Source organism: Rhopilema esculentum, chromosome 13 (assembly GCF_057945365.1).
Source record: "Rhopilema esculentum isolate cy_ngs chromosome 13, ASM5794536v1, whole genome shotgun sequence".
In the NCBI taxonomy this organism is placed as follows: Eukaryota; Metazoa; Cnidaria; class Scyphozoa; order Rhizostomeae; family Rhizostomatidae; genus Rhopilema; species Rhopilema esculentum.
The window spans coordinates 8,094,731-8,114,421 of NC_142827.1; the positions used below are offsets into that span (position 1 = coordinate 8,094,731).

The 19,691-nt window shown below is 36.1% G+C and overlaps 3 protein-coding genes across 6 annotated transcripts in view; 2 read left to right on the forward strand and 1 right to left on the reverse strand.

The window, feature by feature from the left end:
• Window positions 1–19,691, reverse strand: part of LOC135691602 (formin-like protein 2) — a 65,549-nt gene that overhangs the window by 9,090 nt on the left and 36,768 nt on the right. For all 4 annotated transcript variants that reach the window (XM_065209496.2, XM_065209495.2, XM_065209497.2 and 1 more), the window contains 7 exons: window positions 19,257–19,371; window positions 18,010–18,069; window positions 17,105–17,232; window positions 15,950–16,018; window positions 15,099–15,185; window positions 14,425–14,493; window positions 13,733–13,813 (listed from right to left, as the gene is read on the reverse strand). In XM_065209496.2, coding sequence (XP_065065568.2) covers window positions 13,733–13,813; window positions 14,425–14,493; window positions 15,099–15,185; window positions 15,950–16,018; window positions 17,105–17,232; window positions 18,010–18,069; window positions 19,257–19,371 — 609 coding nt within the window. The remainder of the gene's footprint in view (window positions 1–13,732; window positions 13,814–14,424; window positions 14,494–15,098; window positions 15,186–15,949; window positions 16,019–17,104; window positions 17,233–18,009; window positions 18,070–19,256; window positions 19,372–19,691) is intronic.
• On the forward strand, window positions 1,427–5,546 carry LOC135691604 (QRFP-like peptide receptor). Its single transcript, XM_065209501.2, has one exon. It carries the CDS (start codon window positions 2,162–2,164, stop codon window positions 3,155–3,157), a length of 996 nt encoding a protein of 331 aa, XP_065065573.1. The 5' UTR covers window positions 1,427–2,161; the 3' UTR covers window positions 3,158–5,546.
• On the forward strand, window positions 6,758–10,193 carry LOC135691603 (QRFP-like peptide receptor). Its single transcript, XM_089112001.1, has 2 exons — window positions 6,758–9,793; window positions 9,959–10,193. The coding sequence occupies exon 1, from the start codon at window positions 7,390–7,392 to the stop codon at window positions 8,407–8,409; it is 1,020 nt and encodes a 339-aa protein (XP_088968127.1). The 5' UTR covers window positions 6,758–7,389; the 3' UTR covers window positions 8,410–9,793; window positions 9,959–10,193.

Below are 19,691 nucleotides of genomic sequence, written 5' to 3' on the forward strand. Positions count from 1 at the left end.
AAAGGCGGAAAATAGTAAAAAATCTATTCTGAATGTTCATGAATAATAGATGGTAGAAGACAGCAGGATAGCTGAAACGATACCGAAAACACTGACAACAACAACTACAATAAACAACAGCAACAACTAGAGCAAGGAATAATCCTGCTTCTTTTGTGGCATCATAATTGCGGTAAAATAAAAAATAACAAACAAATATGGCAATGTGTTTACTATTAAGATGTCTCACTTTATTGGCAAAATCTTTCATGACATCACGAGAAAATCTCATATAGGTATATGACTTTGAGTGGATAAACAAGATGTTTACATCTGAATACGAAGCCTTTACTGAAACAGTGTGGGGATATAACAGCGGATTTCCGCGCTTATGTTTGAACGTCGTTACAATTCTCCGAAAGTATTGATTTACATAGGGCTGAATCCTTAAGCGCTGAAGTGACAGTAGCAGTGCTTTCCTAGATTTCGCTTGTTTGAAGAGAGATCATGTACGTAGGTTAAACATTTCAAAAACATACTGCTAATGAAATCATGCTCGTATTCTGCAAATGGTTGAAAAATATACTCTCATGATCAAAGCAATGTTATTGACGCATAAGCCAACAACTAGAGGCAACATCAGTTGGACAAAAGAACATGTTCTTCATTACTTCGCAGGGTAAATCACTCCATTAAAATCTCGTACGTTTTTGCGGAAATCGTATTGTTTTATCTAAAAATTTCTAGAAATTCTTTTGTTTTGGGTTGAAATATCGTACATTTTTGCAAAAGTGAAATGCCTCACGCATTTATTAGGAGCTAATACCTCAAAACTTAAAAGTAAGGGTTATTCTAACTTTCAATACAAATTAAAATACCCTTTTTAAAGATTGAGGCATATAGAAGTACAATTACGAGATAAAACATCGACTTTCAAATGTCACAGTCGCCTACTACCAACATTTTATCTTGTTACTACCAACCACAATTACAATTTTTGCCATACTTCGTTCAAGTGACTTGCCATACTAATTTTTTAAACAGACATGAAACAGATAATATTCAAATTACGCCAATAGTAAATTCAAAACACAATAATTTGTCACAAAAAGCAAATGGCACAGAAAACATTTGTGTATAGTCTGCACTTTGAAAATCTCTTCAACAAAGCTGTAAGACCAGAATAGTATTTTTCATTGCATAGACGTTTTGTCGAATTGTTCTAATAAAGTTTTTGCAGTCAAATTAACCATTGTTAAAAAAATTATTTTTAAAAATTCATTATGAACCATGAGCAACATAATACTTATCGTCATTTTAAGAAAAGTTTTGAAACTATACAAGGATATTGTACAAAGTTTTTTGAATAAAGTTCGAAAGGGGAAGCAAATGAATCTCTTACCGACCCAAAGACCCATTTTGTTAATCTGGGTCCTTGACACAATGGACGGAAAGAAGAGGTTGAAATCTGGATTCAATTATTTTTTTTCATTCATATTAAATATTGTGTAATTACAATGGAATAGTGTTTTTTGTTCTTTTGTTACCCTGTGTAAGTCTTGCTTTGATTGTAAGTGTTGTTTTCGTTGCTCAAGATCTTTTTGTTTCAATGCTATGGAGAATTTTTGCTATTAAAGAAACATCTTTTGCAACTCCATAAGATGAATTAACAAAGTTCCATTTACACAGACTCCGGCTTTCAAGAAGCACAAATAATATTGGTGAGCAAGAATACATAATGACAAATTGTCGCTTGTCAGATCGAAGGATGACCTTTGTACTTACCGACTGACGCGTGTCCCATGGGATACCTGCCCGGATTTGATTTGGTTCCTGTCATGGATCACAAAGGAGAGGACAGGTTTGCTTTCGACTCATAGCAACAGTTATTTTCTTTGATTCAATAATAACAAAGAGAACAGCCAGTCACCAGGGAAGTAAACAGTTTGTTTATTTCACTTCTGAATGAAGGGTGTACGGTACAAAAGGTTGATGAAAGGAAAACTAACAAACCCAAGAGTACATCTGGTGTTGTCTCATGACGTCACAGCTCCGTTTGGTGCTGTTTGAACAGTACTGATGAGTTGTTTAGAAGAACCATCGACGTTTGAAGTTGTTCTGGTCGTGCAAGAATAGTAGTGGGCTCTTGTTACGAAGAAAGTTCTACATAAGTCAGAACATCATGGATGGAAACTCGTCTCTGAATACAAGCGACACTAAAGCGGAAATCTTCACATCAGCTGAAGATATAGTCTTAAAAACCTTGTACGTTTTGGTCTCGTTGATTGACATTGCTGGAAATTCAGTTGTATTCTATATAATCTACAAGAACAAGCGCATTCAAAACACGGTGAACCTACTGCTGCTCAACCTTTCATTCTCCGATATTATTGCTGGCATTGGGGTTTATCCCTACCTCTTCATAAATGTATCTGACAGCAAAGACTCAAAATCGGCCAACCTGTTGTGTGGGCTCAAGGATGGCCTGCCACTTTTCTTTGCAGCAACGTTGGTCAATTTTCTTACCCTTGGTATACTTTCTTACAGTCGTTATATCTTGATCAATCACCCAACAAAGCATAAATGGAGAATAAACAAACACAATATAAAGTGGATCGCCATCGGCACGTGGATTACCGGTATATCAGTGCTAATACCAAACTTCTTTTCTTACGAATACATCCAAGAAGTTGGCATTTGCAAAGGCTATTGGCCAAAGGGCGTCAGCAAAACAGCATTCTTCGCAGTTACTGTCCTTATTCCGGTGGTACCATTGGTTTCGTTGATGTTCACGTACGTGTCCACGATATACACGCTATGGTTCAAGGCTTCAACGCGTCGTCTTACACGAAGTAACTCAGTCTCCGGCGTGCAAGCCAGTCGTAAGAAGGTGACAGCTCTCCTTGGAGTTTTAATTCTTGCGTTCTTAATTTGCTGGGTACCTTTTTCTGGGCTGTGGATATTATCAGCTGCCACGCAATATTTTCCAAACACTACAGAAGGGGATATCCTAAAGCAAAAGGCGGTAAGATACATGATTTTGATTGCCTTTGTGAACACATGCTTGGATCCAGTGATTTATGCCTTTGGCAATCGCCAGATCAAAGAAGGGGCACGCAAAACTCTGAAGACCAGGCGCACGACTAACGTTGAGCCATCTGCGACTTCGTTTGAGTAGACGGTTTGACTGAAAACTGAGAATGTAGCCTCAGAACTATAAAGTAATCGATAATAACATTTTAAACGAATATGGAAACGGATCTAACAGCAATTTAGTTGAAATCAAGTCCTATTAGCATAGGACTGCAAAGCAAACTTTATTGCGTGTGGTCATCAAGAAAGTGTGATCAAAAATTTGTTAGTATTCTTAAAACCAAGTGCAGCATACGTGGATTTGAATACTTCTTGGGAATATCATTCTTAGGAGGGTGGGGGAGCTAGCCGGTTGCCCGTTTCCGTCTATTTTAATTTCTAGTTACAATTTAAGTAAAAAAGAATAAAATTCACCCATAGAGGTGTATGAAATAGAGCCTCTCAGTTAACGTCTTTTAACGTTTTGGAAACCGTCTGAAAGCATAGTAGTTTGGCTTGGTGTGCTCAAAACGAGGACAAGAAAACAATGAGGATAGTTGAGCGCATAAAAAGCAGATTTTCATTAAAATCATAGTTGAAAATGGCTTTGAAAAAGCAAACATTCGAGTAAACCAAAGCTAAAATCATAGTTCTACGAAACATTATTTTAATGCGAATTGGGATTCGAATGCAATTTAGAGCCATGGGTGTAAGAGTCTTTGAAGACTGCGGCTGGTAGCTATAGAGCTGGGACCGATATGGTGAGCTCTAACTCGAAAAGCAATCTATCAACCCTTCTTTTATTTCCAATGCTTCTACGCCGATGTTTATGATATGCAGATGAGACCAATGTAAATGATACCCTTTTTGATCAGTAAGCAATATTTTGAAAAATTACTATGCAACATCATTTTAATGCAAACTGGGATTCGAATGCAATTTAGAGCCATGGGTGTAAGAGTCTTTGAAGACTGCGGCTGGTAGCTATAGAGCTGGGACCGGTGGTCAGCTCTAACTCGACAATTTTGGGTGAAAAATTGTACAAAACTTTACAAAACCTGTGAAAAGCAATCTATCAACCCTTCTTTTATTTCCAATGCTTCTACACCGATGTTTGTGATATGCAGAGGAGATCCATGTAAATGATACCCTTTTTTGATCAGTAAGCAATATTTTGAAAAATTTCTATGCAACTGAATCCTTTGCTCTGATACAGAACAGATCTGAAAGGAGAATGTCTGCCCTTGAAAAGGAGAGCAGTTTTAAGAACAGGAACACCAAATCATTATCAGGTCAGTAAGGGGCAACTATCCACCCCGGTTTCCTTTAAATCCACCACTGTGAGCAAGTAATACTGCCTTCCAGGAAGAAATGATCTCACATGTAAGATATACGCTGGCAAACAAAGTCAACCTCGTTTACAAACCTCAGTCAACCTATCAATGATATAGATAGACTATGCAACCTTGGACTTGCCTTTTCAAATAACTAAATGGATACAGAGAGACTTGTAGCAAGTCCAATGCAACCTATGTTCTTACATGACCTCTTCTGGCGTGCAGTCCAGTTACCGTGCAGGGAGGGCAGTGGCTCATGAATGAACTCAACATGACCTTTATCAGTTGAAGAAAGTTGCACCCATGAATTAATCCCTCCATTCATCCAAAGGATTACAAGTTGAGGAAGCATGTTACAGCAAGTCTCAAATTTATCTAAATTTATGTCAGGTTTTTATTTCCATAGGATCAGCATTTGTTTTCGCAAGATTAAATAAGAAAACACGGATCTAGGTTAGAATTTATCGACACAACGAAAGTTGTGAAGTTCATGTGTTTTTCAGTCAATTTTGCTGTGATTCTTTGAAAACATTTTGGTAGTTAGTGATATCGAATCCTTAGAGTTATTCAGTAATGGTGTAATAAATTATAGCTATAAAGAGAAGTGCCAAAAGAGCGTTTCCATCATTTGCCAGACACCTGCAGGGTGTGGCACCAAAATCCATTCATTACCTTGCACCCTCGAATCCTTGCATCTAAAATCCGTCCTTGGTTGTCACTGGTTTTAAAATAAAGCACACTGCCGATTATCCTATGAATTTCAACATCCCTCCCAGTTACCCTACGCCCTAACCTAGAGAGGAAGTATTTGGAGGAAGGGAGTTATTTACAAAAAATTGACCATATAGACCTTGTTAGATACCTATTTTCCGTCAAATTTTAGCCTGACCTTATGACAAACAGTGAAGTAAATAAATGAAAAATGGGAAAGGGAAATAATGCAACTATATAAAGAATACTTTTTATTCATATCAAACAAGTAAATCTGTTTGAATTTCATCAGTATCATTTTAATTCATTTAGGTAGTAACTATAACGGTATTTTTGCGATGTTTTGTGGTTTAGAAGTAAGTGGGCTTAAATTTGTATGTAGCTAAACATTGTTACTGTAAATGACATAATTATAAACTACGTCATTATATATGTATGGCAGGTGTCGGTGCAGTTCTATTTTTATAGAGACTTTTCACCTGAATTTGCAAACAAAATCGACATAACTGAGAACAAGTAGGAGCTATGGCCCTCTGGTATTCTAACCACGGCTACACTGCATACCTACTAATATATGTTGATACACTGATTCAAATCGAAGAAACCATTTTGAGAAAATTTCATGGGAGACAAAAACAAAAATTACGAAGTATTCTTATAATCAGCCAGCAATTACCATGAAATTTCTTCAAATTGCAATTACTTTACAAAGTTTCTTAAAAAAACTTACGAGTCACAAATATGCAAGCCTGTACTAACATTTTTTCCACAAAAGAGGCTGCGATATATATGGAGTCTCTCATAAATATGGCTAGGCTTTCAAAACTTTTGTGGTTGGGTTTCAAAACTTTTGCCGTGGCTTTTCAAAATGGGTGTATTGGCTTTTCAAAACATGCCGTAGATTTTGGGTATATGAGAAACATGCCATGGCTTTTCAAAACATGGCACTGGTATGCTTATACGAGAGTTTCCAACCCGAAACGTAAAACCGAATTCTTATAGCATTCCAATTTTTTCAATTCTCTTTTATGCGATTCTCTTCTATGTGCATTGCAAAACAGGCAACTGCGGAAAAATTGGAAACCAATGTTTTTTACAATATTCTTAAAAACTTTACGATTTGAGCGCAAATATTCTTATAAACGAAATTGATAGGCTAGCAGCCCCTAGGCTCCCGGGGGAGGGGGGGGGCAAAAAATCCTTTTTAAAACCAGTAAAGCCCTTTTACCAATAAGGAACGCAAATTTTACCTAAAGAAACGCCCACATTTTCACAAAAAGCACTTTGCGAAAAAATTACCTGTCCCTCAACATATTTCAATCGAATTCAGACGAAATACCGATTTTAGCCTGCCGTGAACTGGGGGGATGTGTCCCATCCCTAGTCTCCCCCATGGCGCCGCTACTACTCAAGTAAACTTCCCGTGTTTGTAAATATCTTCTAAAAATAGCATAGCAGCTGCTAGCTTGAGCAGATGTTACACTTTAAAAAGTTTGTATTTGCATCTAGAACAAATATTTAGTTCTTTTGCCAATTGATCTGAGATTCGAATGAGCATTTAGCTAAATATCTAGTGATGTCAAACGATAAACATATTTTGGGGCCAGTCTATAAAAAAGAGAATCGAGCAAATAATTGAGAAGCTTTACAGGAAATAAAACTTCACTAGGAGAGAGATATCTAGCTATCAAAACAATTGATGTTGTCCTGTTGTTTATGGAAAGCAAATCTCTCGTATACTGAGTACTGGTATATTTCTTGTTTTGGTTCATCTTGTAGTGATCTTGTAGCTAACAAATCTTTTCTTCAGACTGACAGCTATACGTACGTAGAAGCCGATGCTGTTGCCAAGCGCCAGCCAAAGTCTAATTGGCTGATGGGAATTTCAATTCAGCGGCGAAGCTATAAAGAAGTAGTGATAATCTTGATGACAAGTTTTGCATTGAACCAGTGAATGGATAGCTGTGCAACCCAGTTTGGCAGCGGGTGTGTGGCGAAAACAGATCGCAGAAAAAGGAAGATAACGGAAACTGAAGCTTAGTTCGGGAAAGACGATGCACTGAAGAGGACACAGCAAGTGTATGTTTTGGAGAGAAGTCGGACATCATGAGTTTTTACCCATTTCGGGTATTTGCTTTAGCCTTTGAGTCTGTTTGAACGACCGAGCACTGTTGTCATGCATGCCTCACTTGTTTATATTCTATAAAAGCTTCTTGCGGACGTTAACTCAACGAATCTTGCATTGCAGTTTTAGAATGATACACAGACTTGTTGTGTAAAAAACCAGAGGATGAATAACTCGCCAATTTGGCCAAATACTTCTATGGCAGCAAACATTAGTTTACCAAACACGAGCGTGTTTACACGAGGTGAGGACATTGCTCTAAAGTTTTTTTACGTGCTTGTATCATTCGCAGCAGTCATCGGCAATTCTGGTGTTTGCTTCATTATTTTGAATGACAAGAAGATACAGAACACAGTGAACCTTCTGTTGTTGAATTTATCGATATCTGACATTATTTCTGCAATAGCAGTCTATCCTTACCTTTTTTTGGATATTTCCAAAACCAATTTAAAGGGCACGGGAGCTAATTTGATGTGTGGTTTCACGGAAGGGCTGACAATATTTTTCGCTGCATCATTAGTAAATCTACTAACACTCAGTGTATTGTCGCTGAGCCGGTACATGCTCATAAATCACCCAACAAAACACAAATGGAGGGTCAAGAAGCACAGTGTCAAATGGATCTCCGCTTTAACGTGGACTGTTGGGATATCGCTACTCATTCCAAGCGGTGTATCATTCCACTACAATTCAGAGAACAAAATCTGCTGGAGACGCTGGGCAAAAGGCATTATCCTCGTACTGTATTTCATTGCAACCATGGTGATAGCGTTTCTTATACCACTTTGCACGTTAACATTCACGTATATTTCCACGATTCACACGCTGTGGTTCAAAAAGTCTCTGCAGCGGCTGCAACGTACTAATTCACAAACGAGCGTGCAATCGAGTCGAAAGCGAATCAGCATATTACTCGGCATGCTAATCGTTCTGTTCCTCGTTTGCTGGTCCCCGTTTGGAATTTATTGGCTGCTTTCTACAGCGCTGAATTACTTTCCAGATACGGTTGAAGGTCAGGGTAAGATGATAAGAATAACACGGTACACTATTTTGATTGCCCTGCTCAATACATGTCTTGATCCACTGGTTTATGCCTACAGTAACCGACAGATCACGAATGGTGCAAAGCGGACTCTTCGAAGGAAAGGGACAATAAACACGGTGGAACCGACAGCTACTGAATGAATTTAAAAAGAGGAAGCATAGGCGTAGATTTTGAGACCCCATTCCCTTCTCTATCCCGCAATGGAAAAACTTTGTTGCAAGCTCAGCCTAATTTCGAAACTCCTAGAGGCTCTCTCTGGAAGATAAATTAATTTTTGCCTTTCAGTAAATCTTTAATTTAACCCGCTTCTTTCGTCATTAGGTATAGATTGCAATACTACAATTCCTCATGATAGGTGGGCTGAGCTTACAAAATTATTGGCATTCCTGTGTTTAGAGAGTAATTAAAATGAGTAGCCCCTATTCCTCCATTGACGACTGCGCTTGTGTAACAAAACCCGACCCAATCCAACCCAAAACACGCAGAAAAATAAGCCTGATTATCAAAGAATTGAGTCTATGCGTTATAAACGCCGTAGACCGTTAGCAGAAGACTTTAGACAACGTAAACAAAACCGAAATGAAAAAGACCGCACCCAAATAACGTTAAATTTCATTAAAGATAAATAGTCTTCATCATTGAAGAACACCACAAGCTAAAAAAATGAATCGATATTTGCATCAAACAACCTGCAGGTTATTGCCCCCTGCCACAAAAAGACATCATTCCACATGTATACTGGTCAGACAGACACATACACGCCGGCGTGTGATATACATTTGTCCTAGTCTCGGGACATATCCGAAAGGGTAACGATTAGAAGACAAAATGGATGATGCCCACCAGATGCTGTAAGTGAACTTTACAAGATCCGAACGAAGTGGAAAAAGGCAAAAGTGTTAAAAATTTTTGACATTGCTGGTCAATCTTTTCGGTAAAATTGATACAATCATTATAGATTTTTCAAAGTGGAATCTGAGGTGATATGGCATAAACTATGATTAAAAAAGCTAAGAAACCATGCATTTCATTTTTTGGGGCTGGATAATTTTACCTGACATAACAAATTCAGAAGGTTGTGAAGGAAGCTTCGTTCGTTGACTTTTTTGAATTGGAAACAAACTTGAAATTCTTAAATTAACATTAAGATATCGCATTGTAATTGAAAAAAATGAATTTTTTTAAAAAGAACCGAGAAAATAAAAATTTAATTTAATTTACTTTAAAAACATCTAAGTCTGTGTTTCAATTAGATGAAAGGAATTAAAAAAGTATTAAAAGCAGGAGAGGTCGTGGACTACCCATTTTGATGTCTAATAGTAGTAATGGACCCAAAACTTGCAATTAGCATTGAGCAGATGGAATGTGAGTCTACGAAGTTAGTTTCAGAGGATTGAAAATTACAGAGATTGAGGTGAATGTGAGTCTACGAAGTTAGTTTCAGAGGATTAAAAATTACAGAGGTTGAGGTGAATGTGAGTCTACGTAGTTAGTTTCAGAGGATTAAAAATTACAGAGATTGAGGTGAATGTAAGTCTACGAAGTTAGTTTCAGAGGATTAAAAATTACAGAGGTTGAGGTGAATGTGAGTCTACGTAGTTAGTTTCAGTGGATTTAAAATTACAGTGATTGAGGTGAATGTGAGTCTACGTAGTTAGTTTCAGAGGATTTAAAATTACAGTGATTGAGGTGAATTATAGACAATGGATTTATGGTAGACGTAAAATGGTTTGTGATTTAACTATAGCATCTTACTGCAATAAAAGCAAATACTGTAAAATGTACAAAAAATATATGCTGAAAATGTAATTAAAATGTAGTGCGCTGTAATATATCTCACAACCGTAATTATTTGCACACCTCGATGTGCTCCATTTGTAAATACCTTAAGAGATTGGATTTAATCGTCATACTTAAGACACCATTGCTTCTTGCTTTTTTGTCGAAAATACTTGTTTAACGTTACCTCTAAAAATTGGTAGGTTTATCTAAAGGATAACACGCAGGGAGGAGTATACAAGCACGTTTGTTGTGCCAATGTCTTATGAAACAGAACTGTAGGGCTGCATGGGTACTGTAAAGGGGTCCAGTTCAAATATACCATCAGTACGGTAACTTGCTATTGATAATTAAGAACCTTTTGCTAATATTCCTGAAAAAAACTGCCAGTCAGTCTTTTAAATGCAGCAGAGACATTAAAATAACAATGGCTCATGCGTTATTTCGTCCAAGGAAAAGAAGGTTGTAAGAAGAAGACATGTGGATAATTTGATTGTTTCGGTGCGATAAAATCCGAGCCAATATATCATAGTTTAATACAACATAGTACTGCTAAGACAACATTAACATTCTTTCTTATGAAAAGGCATCAAGAGGTATAAAACACTGAGAGGTAGAGTTGACTAGCTAATGCTTTGAGGAAGCTGCAAACAATATTTTTATACAAAAATGACGTAAGTTTTTATTAATAAGAGAAAAATGCATATATGCTAGATTTTTGCAGCTGCCAAGTATGTTCACGGTCCAAGTTGCAATCTCATTGCTTGTCGTAATTTTGCAGTTCATTCAATACTGCCCAAGAACTTGATAGCCATAACAGGTAGCATGTTTGTCAGCCATTGAAAGGTTAAGAAAGGCCATCAAAAATCTATTCTTAATGTCTGAATATTATTGTAAGCAAAAGTTAACTGATTGCCTATAAACGCGTGTTAGAGACTCAGATAACGAGACACGCGGCTCAGAGATAAAAACCTGACATTATAAAAAATCTTATCTTGTGTTTTAAAATAATAAGATAAAGAATCAGCCGATTGCATAAATAGCACATGACACACAATCAACCTTTGCTGTAAACGCTATAGAATTGCTTTTATTTGTATTTTTTATCAAATTTGTGACTGGAAAAAACCTGACTTTACGGCAAGAAATATTTGTGTTTGACAAACAATATGACAAAAATAGCAGAACTGATTTGAGTTACAACATTTCTTGGAAATCCTCTACGCGTAAAACAGGCCGCACACGCACTTTTTAAGGAATAATCAACCTCAGTGTGCTTTAACCATGAGCACACAAAAAGCATTAAAATGTCTCCAGAAGCAACAACACAGATCTGTTACTTCACATTAGACATAGAGTTGCAAGGACGATGGAATGTACAAGGTTTGAGAGAAAACGCAGCACACTGAGAGGAAACAGTGTTTTCAGTAACATTTGCTTGGGAAATTGCCGACAAGGAAAAGGACAATGACCAATCTTCAGAATGTTACCGATGAGCAAATCAAATACATCCGAAGTCAAATATCCATTTTGTAGCAAACGAATGAGCGATATAGTAATTAATTCAAGATCACTATTTACAGCGACGAGGATTAACTACAGAGGGCGAAGCGCATACACTCCTCAAAAAACCGAATTTTTTCCTTTATTTCACTCTTCTCATGTGATCCTGTATTTAACTTCCAAATCATGTGAATCTAATATGAGACAATCAAACTCGACTAGCGATACTGAGCGATAGAGGAACTCATAGCGTATTCCTTTTAAAGGTGATTCATAAATTATTGACAAATCTATTTGAGTACCTTTGAAGAATTTAACGGCATCTTTTTCATCCCCAAAAGAATGCTCGTATGAAAAGAACATTCTACTAAAACCAAACTGCAAAAGGCCTCAGGTTATAAAATAATGTATGAACAGAAATGAGAGTAAACACAACAGCTTTAGTATCTCTAGAATCAGTGCTTGGGGAATAAAGTATAAATCACAAGGTTTGCATCATGTCATGCAACTAAAATTCGGAGGTTTGAGGTTGATCTCACAAAATAATCTTGAAATGAAGCAGGGTCTTTCTGCAAAACCTTCCAAAACAGATATCTCTCTCCAAACAACGCTTCCTTGAGGTTGAAGGTTTTTATAATGTGAGTTACTTTATATTAAGGACATTGGAAAGCGACTCGTGTATCAAGGTTGTTCGCTGTATGAAGCTTTCAGTTTATTTGTATTGGTTCATGAATTGGTTTGAAACGCCCTTTTGAATTCTTCCATGGAGGGGTACAAGTCCTTTTGGGACACTTTTGTCAGCCATGTAGAGGGCAATTCAAGCATGAAAAAGGCAAAGAGAGCTACTTTGAGCTTGACTTTGGCAATGCAAAAGACCGATTACAGTTTGACATGCATCATATTAAGCAAAGCTCTGATGCAGTTTAATTAAGTGAAGTTATCGATTAGTTGGAAATGACCTCAGAAATCAACCCCAGAGTTGATAAATATATTAAAGTAGTACTACAAATCTCACTTTGAAAAACAGTCCTCTGAATTGAAATGTATGTTGGATGGACGATTTGGGTGCTTAGTTATCCCACTTGTTGTCGAATATCTTTTCCGTACTAAAGGGTTTTTTACCATTTTCTTATAATAGATAAACCACCATCAAACCCTTCTATATTTCAGCTACCTGAACAAACGCGTGACATGAAGTAATGCAATCATTATTGTTTTGAATAATGAAACCTACGTTTTTTTTTACTTTTTGCCTTATTTTTGTCAAACTATCACCTAGCATAGCCGGCCAGCCACGCCATAATAGTGACAGTCTGTTGCAGACCACTGAACAAAAACCAGTGCATAACAAGCTGTCTTTCTTTTCGTTAGTTTTACTTCAAAGGCAACGCAATCAACCCAGTAACTCTGAAGGATTTAAAAACAATATCCAACTTGGCTTTTCAGCTTACAGGCAACAAAAATTAACACTATTTATCACTATTTTTTAAGGTTTTTCTAACAGACTGTTGACAGATGTATAAGTCAAATCCTTTTTAAGCAAAATTCGAAATTCGAAACAACAGATTTCGAAAACAGCACAACACTAGATTAAATTAAAAGTTTGTTTCAAGAGCAAATAGAATATATGTTGAGTAAACAAGAAAAAAGCCAAAAACTGAAAAATTACGAAAAACTGAAGAAACAAAACAAAATCATTCATTCAATCATCCAGCCATAGAAAGGTCATACGAGATCGAACTCGATTTTTCGCGACAATCAATTAAAACCAAATTTATTGTTGCCAGGGAAAGGTCAAAGTATCTTCAAAGATGTAATATCGAGAAAATTACCAGAATATGACAAACAAAGGGGTAAAAAATTTTCAGACAAAATAACAAATATTAACCAAAGACAAAGCTTAGGTCCAAACTGTGCCGATTCTTGAAGCGGGGAAGCGGGGTATTTTTTTCATTACCATATGTTTTTTATTCGTTTCTAATAAAGTCAAAGATTTTTAAGGCTTTACAATAATGATTAATGTTGAATTTACACCAGAAGGCATAACGTATTAGACAGCTTATTAAACGCCTTGAAAATGTTACGACGGTCCCGTTTTCAAACCATAAAATGCATATTGTTAGCTGTTTGAAATTTGTTTACAATTTATCAAAATACCTTAGTAAGAGAAAAGCAAAATACCTTTGTAAGAGAATCCAGCTTGAAGCCCTCGACTTGCCCACGCCTTGATCCATTCATGTAATTTCCAAACAGTAAAATTACCTGTAATATAAACATTTGTAGACTGCTAGGGTGGATAAAAGAAAAACAGTAAGGGAAAAGGGGTGCTGACAAGGTTCCATTTTTAAAAACAGAATAATTTAGGAGAACCTTAACTCCTAATAAAATCTGTCAAAGTGTGAGCCAACTGTATCATTAGGTTTCTGACGGAATTGAGGTATGTGCACAATTAAAAACACGGCATATCCTAACATATAAATTAGTATAATCCAATTTTCATCAGGTCTCCGAATAAGCATTACAGCTAGATCGCGTGTTATGAATCGAAGACACATGTCAGCAGAACGCTTTTCTATCAAGACGGTTTTGAGAAAAGCATGTCAAAAGCTATCAATAATATCCTTAATTTCCTTATCCTTAATATCAAACTTGAGCCATCAGTCAGGAAAGTGATGATTGAGGCCAAAAATTCTAAAAATGTTTCTGCAGTCTACAATACTTCGAATCAAATCTAGGTGTGCCACTTAAAGTCAGCTCTCTGTAATGCGATAGCCTAAGAACTAAAATTTACTTAGGTGTACTCATAAAGTAGAGTAAAGCATAAAAAACATTAGAAGGTAAGACATTTTTAAGATTAGAATTTTCATTTTCACCTCAAATATCCTTTTTAATTTTACACTTGATGCAATTGATAAGGATGCTTTTAAAACTGCCTCAATTCGCTGAAAAACAAGAGGAAGAAACTATTAGTGTGGTTGGCACGGCCAATCAGATATCTAATTAAATAATCAAAAGTTAAATAGAATTTTTGCAATGAAAAGTAAAAGCCCAGTTTCCTATTAATTCAACTTCCTGGATTTTCGTCTGCTCTTGTCACTACCCTTGTTTGCAAATATTTAAGGCCATATGTCCCGTGAGTCAAAGGCTTTGTGGCCCTTAAATAAGTTATAAAACACAAGTCCCACGTTACCGATTGCAAAAGGAAAAAAAACTTTATGTATTGTCAAACAGAAGGAATTCAGATGGCCAACAAATTTTTTGGAAATAGTCTGGTTACCTTGAAAGAGCTAACAATTTTTTGTTTTCCGAACTCTCAATTATCCATATTAATATAAAAAGTCCGAATAATTCCGGATAAACGAGGCTCTTTTAGAACTAGCTTTCGCTTGTTCAACGACGAAACTGCATTTCAAGGACGCAGTTCAAGGTCCAAACGATGAAATTGGCTCTATCTTGGGACGTCAGGTGGAAGCGTAGAGAATGCACGTGTCTATTCTGCATAAATTATTAGAGTAAACCGTAAATGTCTACTTAAATTTGAACATACCGGTAAAACATTTCTGAGGAGCTCATCAAACAAACCAATGTACACCATGGTGTTTAATTTTGCTTCATAACGCTCAACTTTCGCCATCTACGAGTTAAAAGACACAAGTTTCAATCTTAATTTAACGACAAGAAGAATCATTGATATTAGTCCCGAGAGAGAGGTCTCAAATTAACGCAGAAAATGGTTTGATAAAAATGTAAACGGAGACAACATTCCATCAAAAATACAAGGGTAATATTTTAATATTCCACGAAGAAATGGGACCATGATAGTATATATATATAAAAGTGATTTTCGCTCGAAGTTTTTCAAAGTAGAAAACATTCGGCTATATCCAGGTGCCAATAGAGTTACAAATCGAAAATGACTTAGAAGGATATGTGTCGCGTTTGATTGGCTACTTGTTCTGACCAATCAGCACATATAAACCAATTACATAGTTGTAAAGTCCAGGTCCAAACAATGACCACTTTCTGTTTATTTCATATCTTCACCATTAGCAGATAGAAAATTTAAACAATTATTCTGTTATTATTTGAATGAAACCCATTTTCCTTTACAGCATTGTTCGATTTTATTCTTCGCAATTTTACTTTTCAAAATTACGTTGCCATCGCAAGATCTTGGAACGGACTCAACAACGGCGGTGGAGCTTAACAACATAGAAAAACTTAGATATAATGATTATAGCCTTAGCAAAGTTATCTTTGAAGACATGATAATGGATAGATAGTTGTCAAGAATAGATACTATAAAGAATACGATTACATTGCCACAATGAATGGAATATAAGAAAGTATTTTTAAGTGCTCAAAAGATGTAAGTTAAAGGGAAAAACATTATGTCACCTGAAATAGAAACTTCTCTGCTTCGCCAAACTTGCTGAATTGGCTAGCGTGTTTTGCCAAGCTTGCCAACTGCAGAAAAAATTAAAACGAAAAAATTGATTACAAAGGAATTCTTAGCAGTTCTTGCAAGTTTATAGAATAAAACAGTATATATTTGTTACATATATCGTGGGAATGGGGCCAAGAAAACAGGCAGCAAGAAATTGGCAAAAGCAAATGATAAGAATAACTATAAAATTCAGCCATTGTCGAAAATTGGGAAATGGAAAATAAATTTTCACTTAAACAAGCTTATTTCAATCAAAATTAATGGAGAAACCCATTCAAGCTTTTATCTTGTTATCGATACAGAGTTTATTGGGCAAAACATGAAAAGATGATGAGCCTGGAAAGGAGAACTTGAGATTCAGAAACTTGCGTTAATTACAAATTTACGATAGGAATTTCTTCCATTCCTTTATGTTATATGGGGTTTGAGGCAGTGATTAACTACAGCTAGACATAGGAATGCAAATACTTCTGGGAGCTTTAAATCGCAGAATGCGAGTATGATTGGCAATAAGTCAATGTGTTTCTGCATCTTTAGTAATCGACGCAGGTGGCAGGTGATATATAAAACAATTTTTAAAACAGTCTTCTGCTTGCACTGAAGGAAAATTATGAAACTTGGAACGAATGGTTAATAACAGCCCTCCATTCAAACTTTTATGTCACAACTAGGTATAGATAAACAAAGGTATAGATTGATATAAAAGGTTAATAAAGATTGCCTTTTGTATACTGGTATATCTGACAAAATCTCCTGCAGAACTTTATGGACGAAACATCTCCTACAACCGCCCTGTTGCATGGTAGGTTGGGTTTTCATGCCCAGCTACAATCCTGGACAAAAATTAGGAGACATTTGCTGTTATAATCATTTATTGCAAAAGCACCCAACCCCCTGCCCCCAATATCAATGTTGATGTTGATTTTTTCGGTTTTCTGGCTTCCACAATCAACTGCCATTACCCACCACCAACACTGACATTGGGGGGAGGGGCATACCACTGGTTTTGAGGGCAATTACGCAGAAATTACTTAAAAAGTAATTGTCTCATAACCTTTTGTCCAGGATTGTAGGTATCGTTGCAAGAATAAAATCTGGCGAAATACCTCATCTTTGGTTGGAATGAATTTCAGAAGAAGTTCTGCATGTTCAGATGAAAGTGCAACAATATCACAATTGTTTATTGCCTCTTGGACAAATGATGCGTCCTTTCCAATGCGCCTTTTTGCGATGACTGAAAAAACCATTTGAGGTTATTAAAATGAGCAAATAGTTTCTAAAGCGTAAAAATTTTTTATGATGAAACTTACAAATAAAAACAGCCTTACAGGTAAACAGAACAAGCTAATTTGCAGTTTAGCAGGAGAGAGTACATCAAAGCATTCACATTTCGTGTTTAGACCAGCTTACGTTGTAACCACGAGCTAGTGTCCTCATTGAAAATGCATTTTACAATGAGCAAGATTTAAAAACATACAAGCTATGATAAGCAGTGAAAGATCATTTTGTAAAATATAGAAACTTTCATAAACAGAAAATAATTCTGAACTAATGCTATCTGAAGCATGAAATAATACTGCTACTGTCTATAGGCATTTTCAGCATGTTTGTAAGAAAATATATTTGTTCTTAAGTTACATGCTACATCGGAAAAAAATTCTTACTGTGCTATATCATGTTCCCTCCTGATCTTAAAGAACATCCTACATCTACGGAGTTATTTAATTTTACATTTCTGAATTAATATTTTAGGGAACTTTTGCTTTGAAAATGTTGAAAAAAATTACAAATATGATACAGCATCAGCCCATTAGCTTTCCGATGATTTATTATTTTAAAATCAGCTCTAAATATGCAAAACCTAAATGAGAAAGTTAACATTTAGATACAAAATATATCGTGAAGTTTGCTGCTGCTACTTGACATATCGAATGGAAGCTGCCCTTAGAACAATCACTGCAAAGCGGCACCTATAGGCCTACATCATAGCGTTTTCATAAAGCATACTTACTAAGATTCTTGGCTTTGTTTGGAGAGAGAAGGTTCAATGTAGCCGAGAGTTTTTTCATGGCTGTGAAAAACAATTGATAGCATCAAGAAAAAAGTGCGGAATAAGCTCAAAACAGGGGAAAAAATAACGTTCAAGACAGTATTTCTTGGGTGGAGGCTTAAGAAATGACAAAACAATAGATGTGACACTGACAGGTGTGATGCAGGATTCGCTTAAGCCCTATCTGTAACGTTATAGCCCTTTTAGTCACCCAACATTTTATGCAGACTTATAGATCAAGCCGTCTGCCTATATGCAAAGAAGTATTCATTTTTGCCCTATGTGTCATGTAGGAATGCCTTTGAATACCAAGTTGACAGTTTTTAACGGTTAGCTAACATCTGCTGTCAGTTGTGACAGCAAACCAATTTATTCATTCACAAACATTTCAAGCACTATAAAGGCTCTACAAAGTTTGATAAATACACGAAACAAAACTGAGAGCGACAATTATCTAGAAAAATGCAGGAGGCAATGCTTTAGCAATTCAGTAAAGAGCTTTGAAAGAGTATTTTATAATTTAATTAGAGAAGGCTTGAAAAAATTGAAATTTTTTTGATGGCTGAAAAAGCCAGAACCCAAACAAATAAGGGATTCATTAATAGTTTAAAGAAGTCGAAGAAGTCACGGACACTATAAAGCTGTCAAAGATAATGAAATAATCAGATTGTGATCATGTTTTAACAAAGAAGAACTGAAACAGTTATATAAAAAAAGGTTTCAGTTCTCTTTCAGCATTGAATGAAAGCACTTTGATAACACACTGAAAGATATGCTCATGTTCCTAGACGCAAATTGCTTTTGGTCAAGGCACCAATGATCCTTATTGAGCTTTCCAGAAACTGTTATCCTTTTGAGTGTTTGAGTTTATTTTCCAAGAGTTTGATTATCTTTCATGATTACCTTTACAATAATAATACAAAAGAAACGGCTTAAAGTAAAGAAAGAAAGAAAATGCAGCGACGAGGACAACATATTTTTCAAAGTAGCTTGTACCTAGTAGTTATCTGCTAGTAATTAATGCGTTCCTCGAGCTCTCATCTTCCGTTTTTTCTCAAATAGATGCAGTTTACTTGTTGAACGTAAACCACTGCTACAAGCCTGTCGTGGGGGTTACATGGGAATTAACCACTCTGTGACGCAACGGTTTTTCGAAAAGATAGTCAATTGCAAAATGATTAAATCAGAACGGTATTGAAAGAACGTACCCTTTTCTTGTCTTTTCTGAATAGCACTTTCGTCGTTAGAAGACCTCAGCTCAAAGCGCTTTTCAAAGTCCTTGAAATCGATCATTTTGGCTAGACCATCAAGCTCTGGATTTTCCTGAACATAAAAGAATGAAAATAGCCGTTTGAATTTCATTTAAATAAACTAGATCTCTTTTGATGTTTGTAATTGTAAGTTAGTAGAACACCTAAAATGTGAATGCTTTTGGCATTCTTGCTGACAAGATACGGAGCCCTGATACCCAAATTAGATTGATCCTTCAAAATTTGTTCTCCATTCGTGGCACCTTGTATAACTTTCTTCCTTCCAATATTGTAAGTTAAATCTAACAAAATGGGATTACGATGCTGATGCTTGCAATTATGCAAGAAATGCCTAAAGCCCGTAAATCGACAGTTTAAACAAGCTAAGCAAAG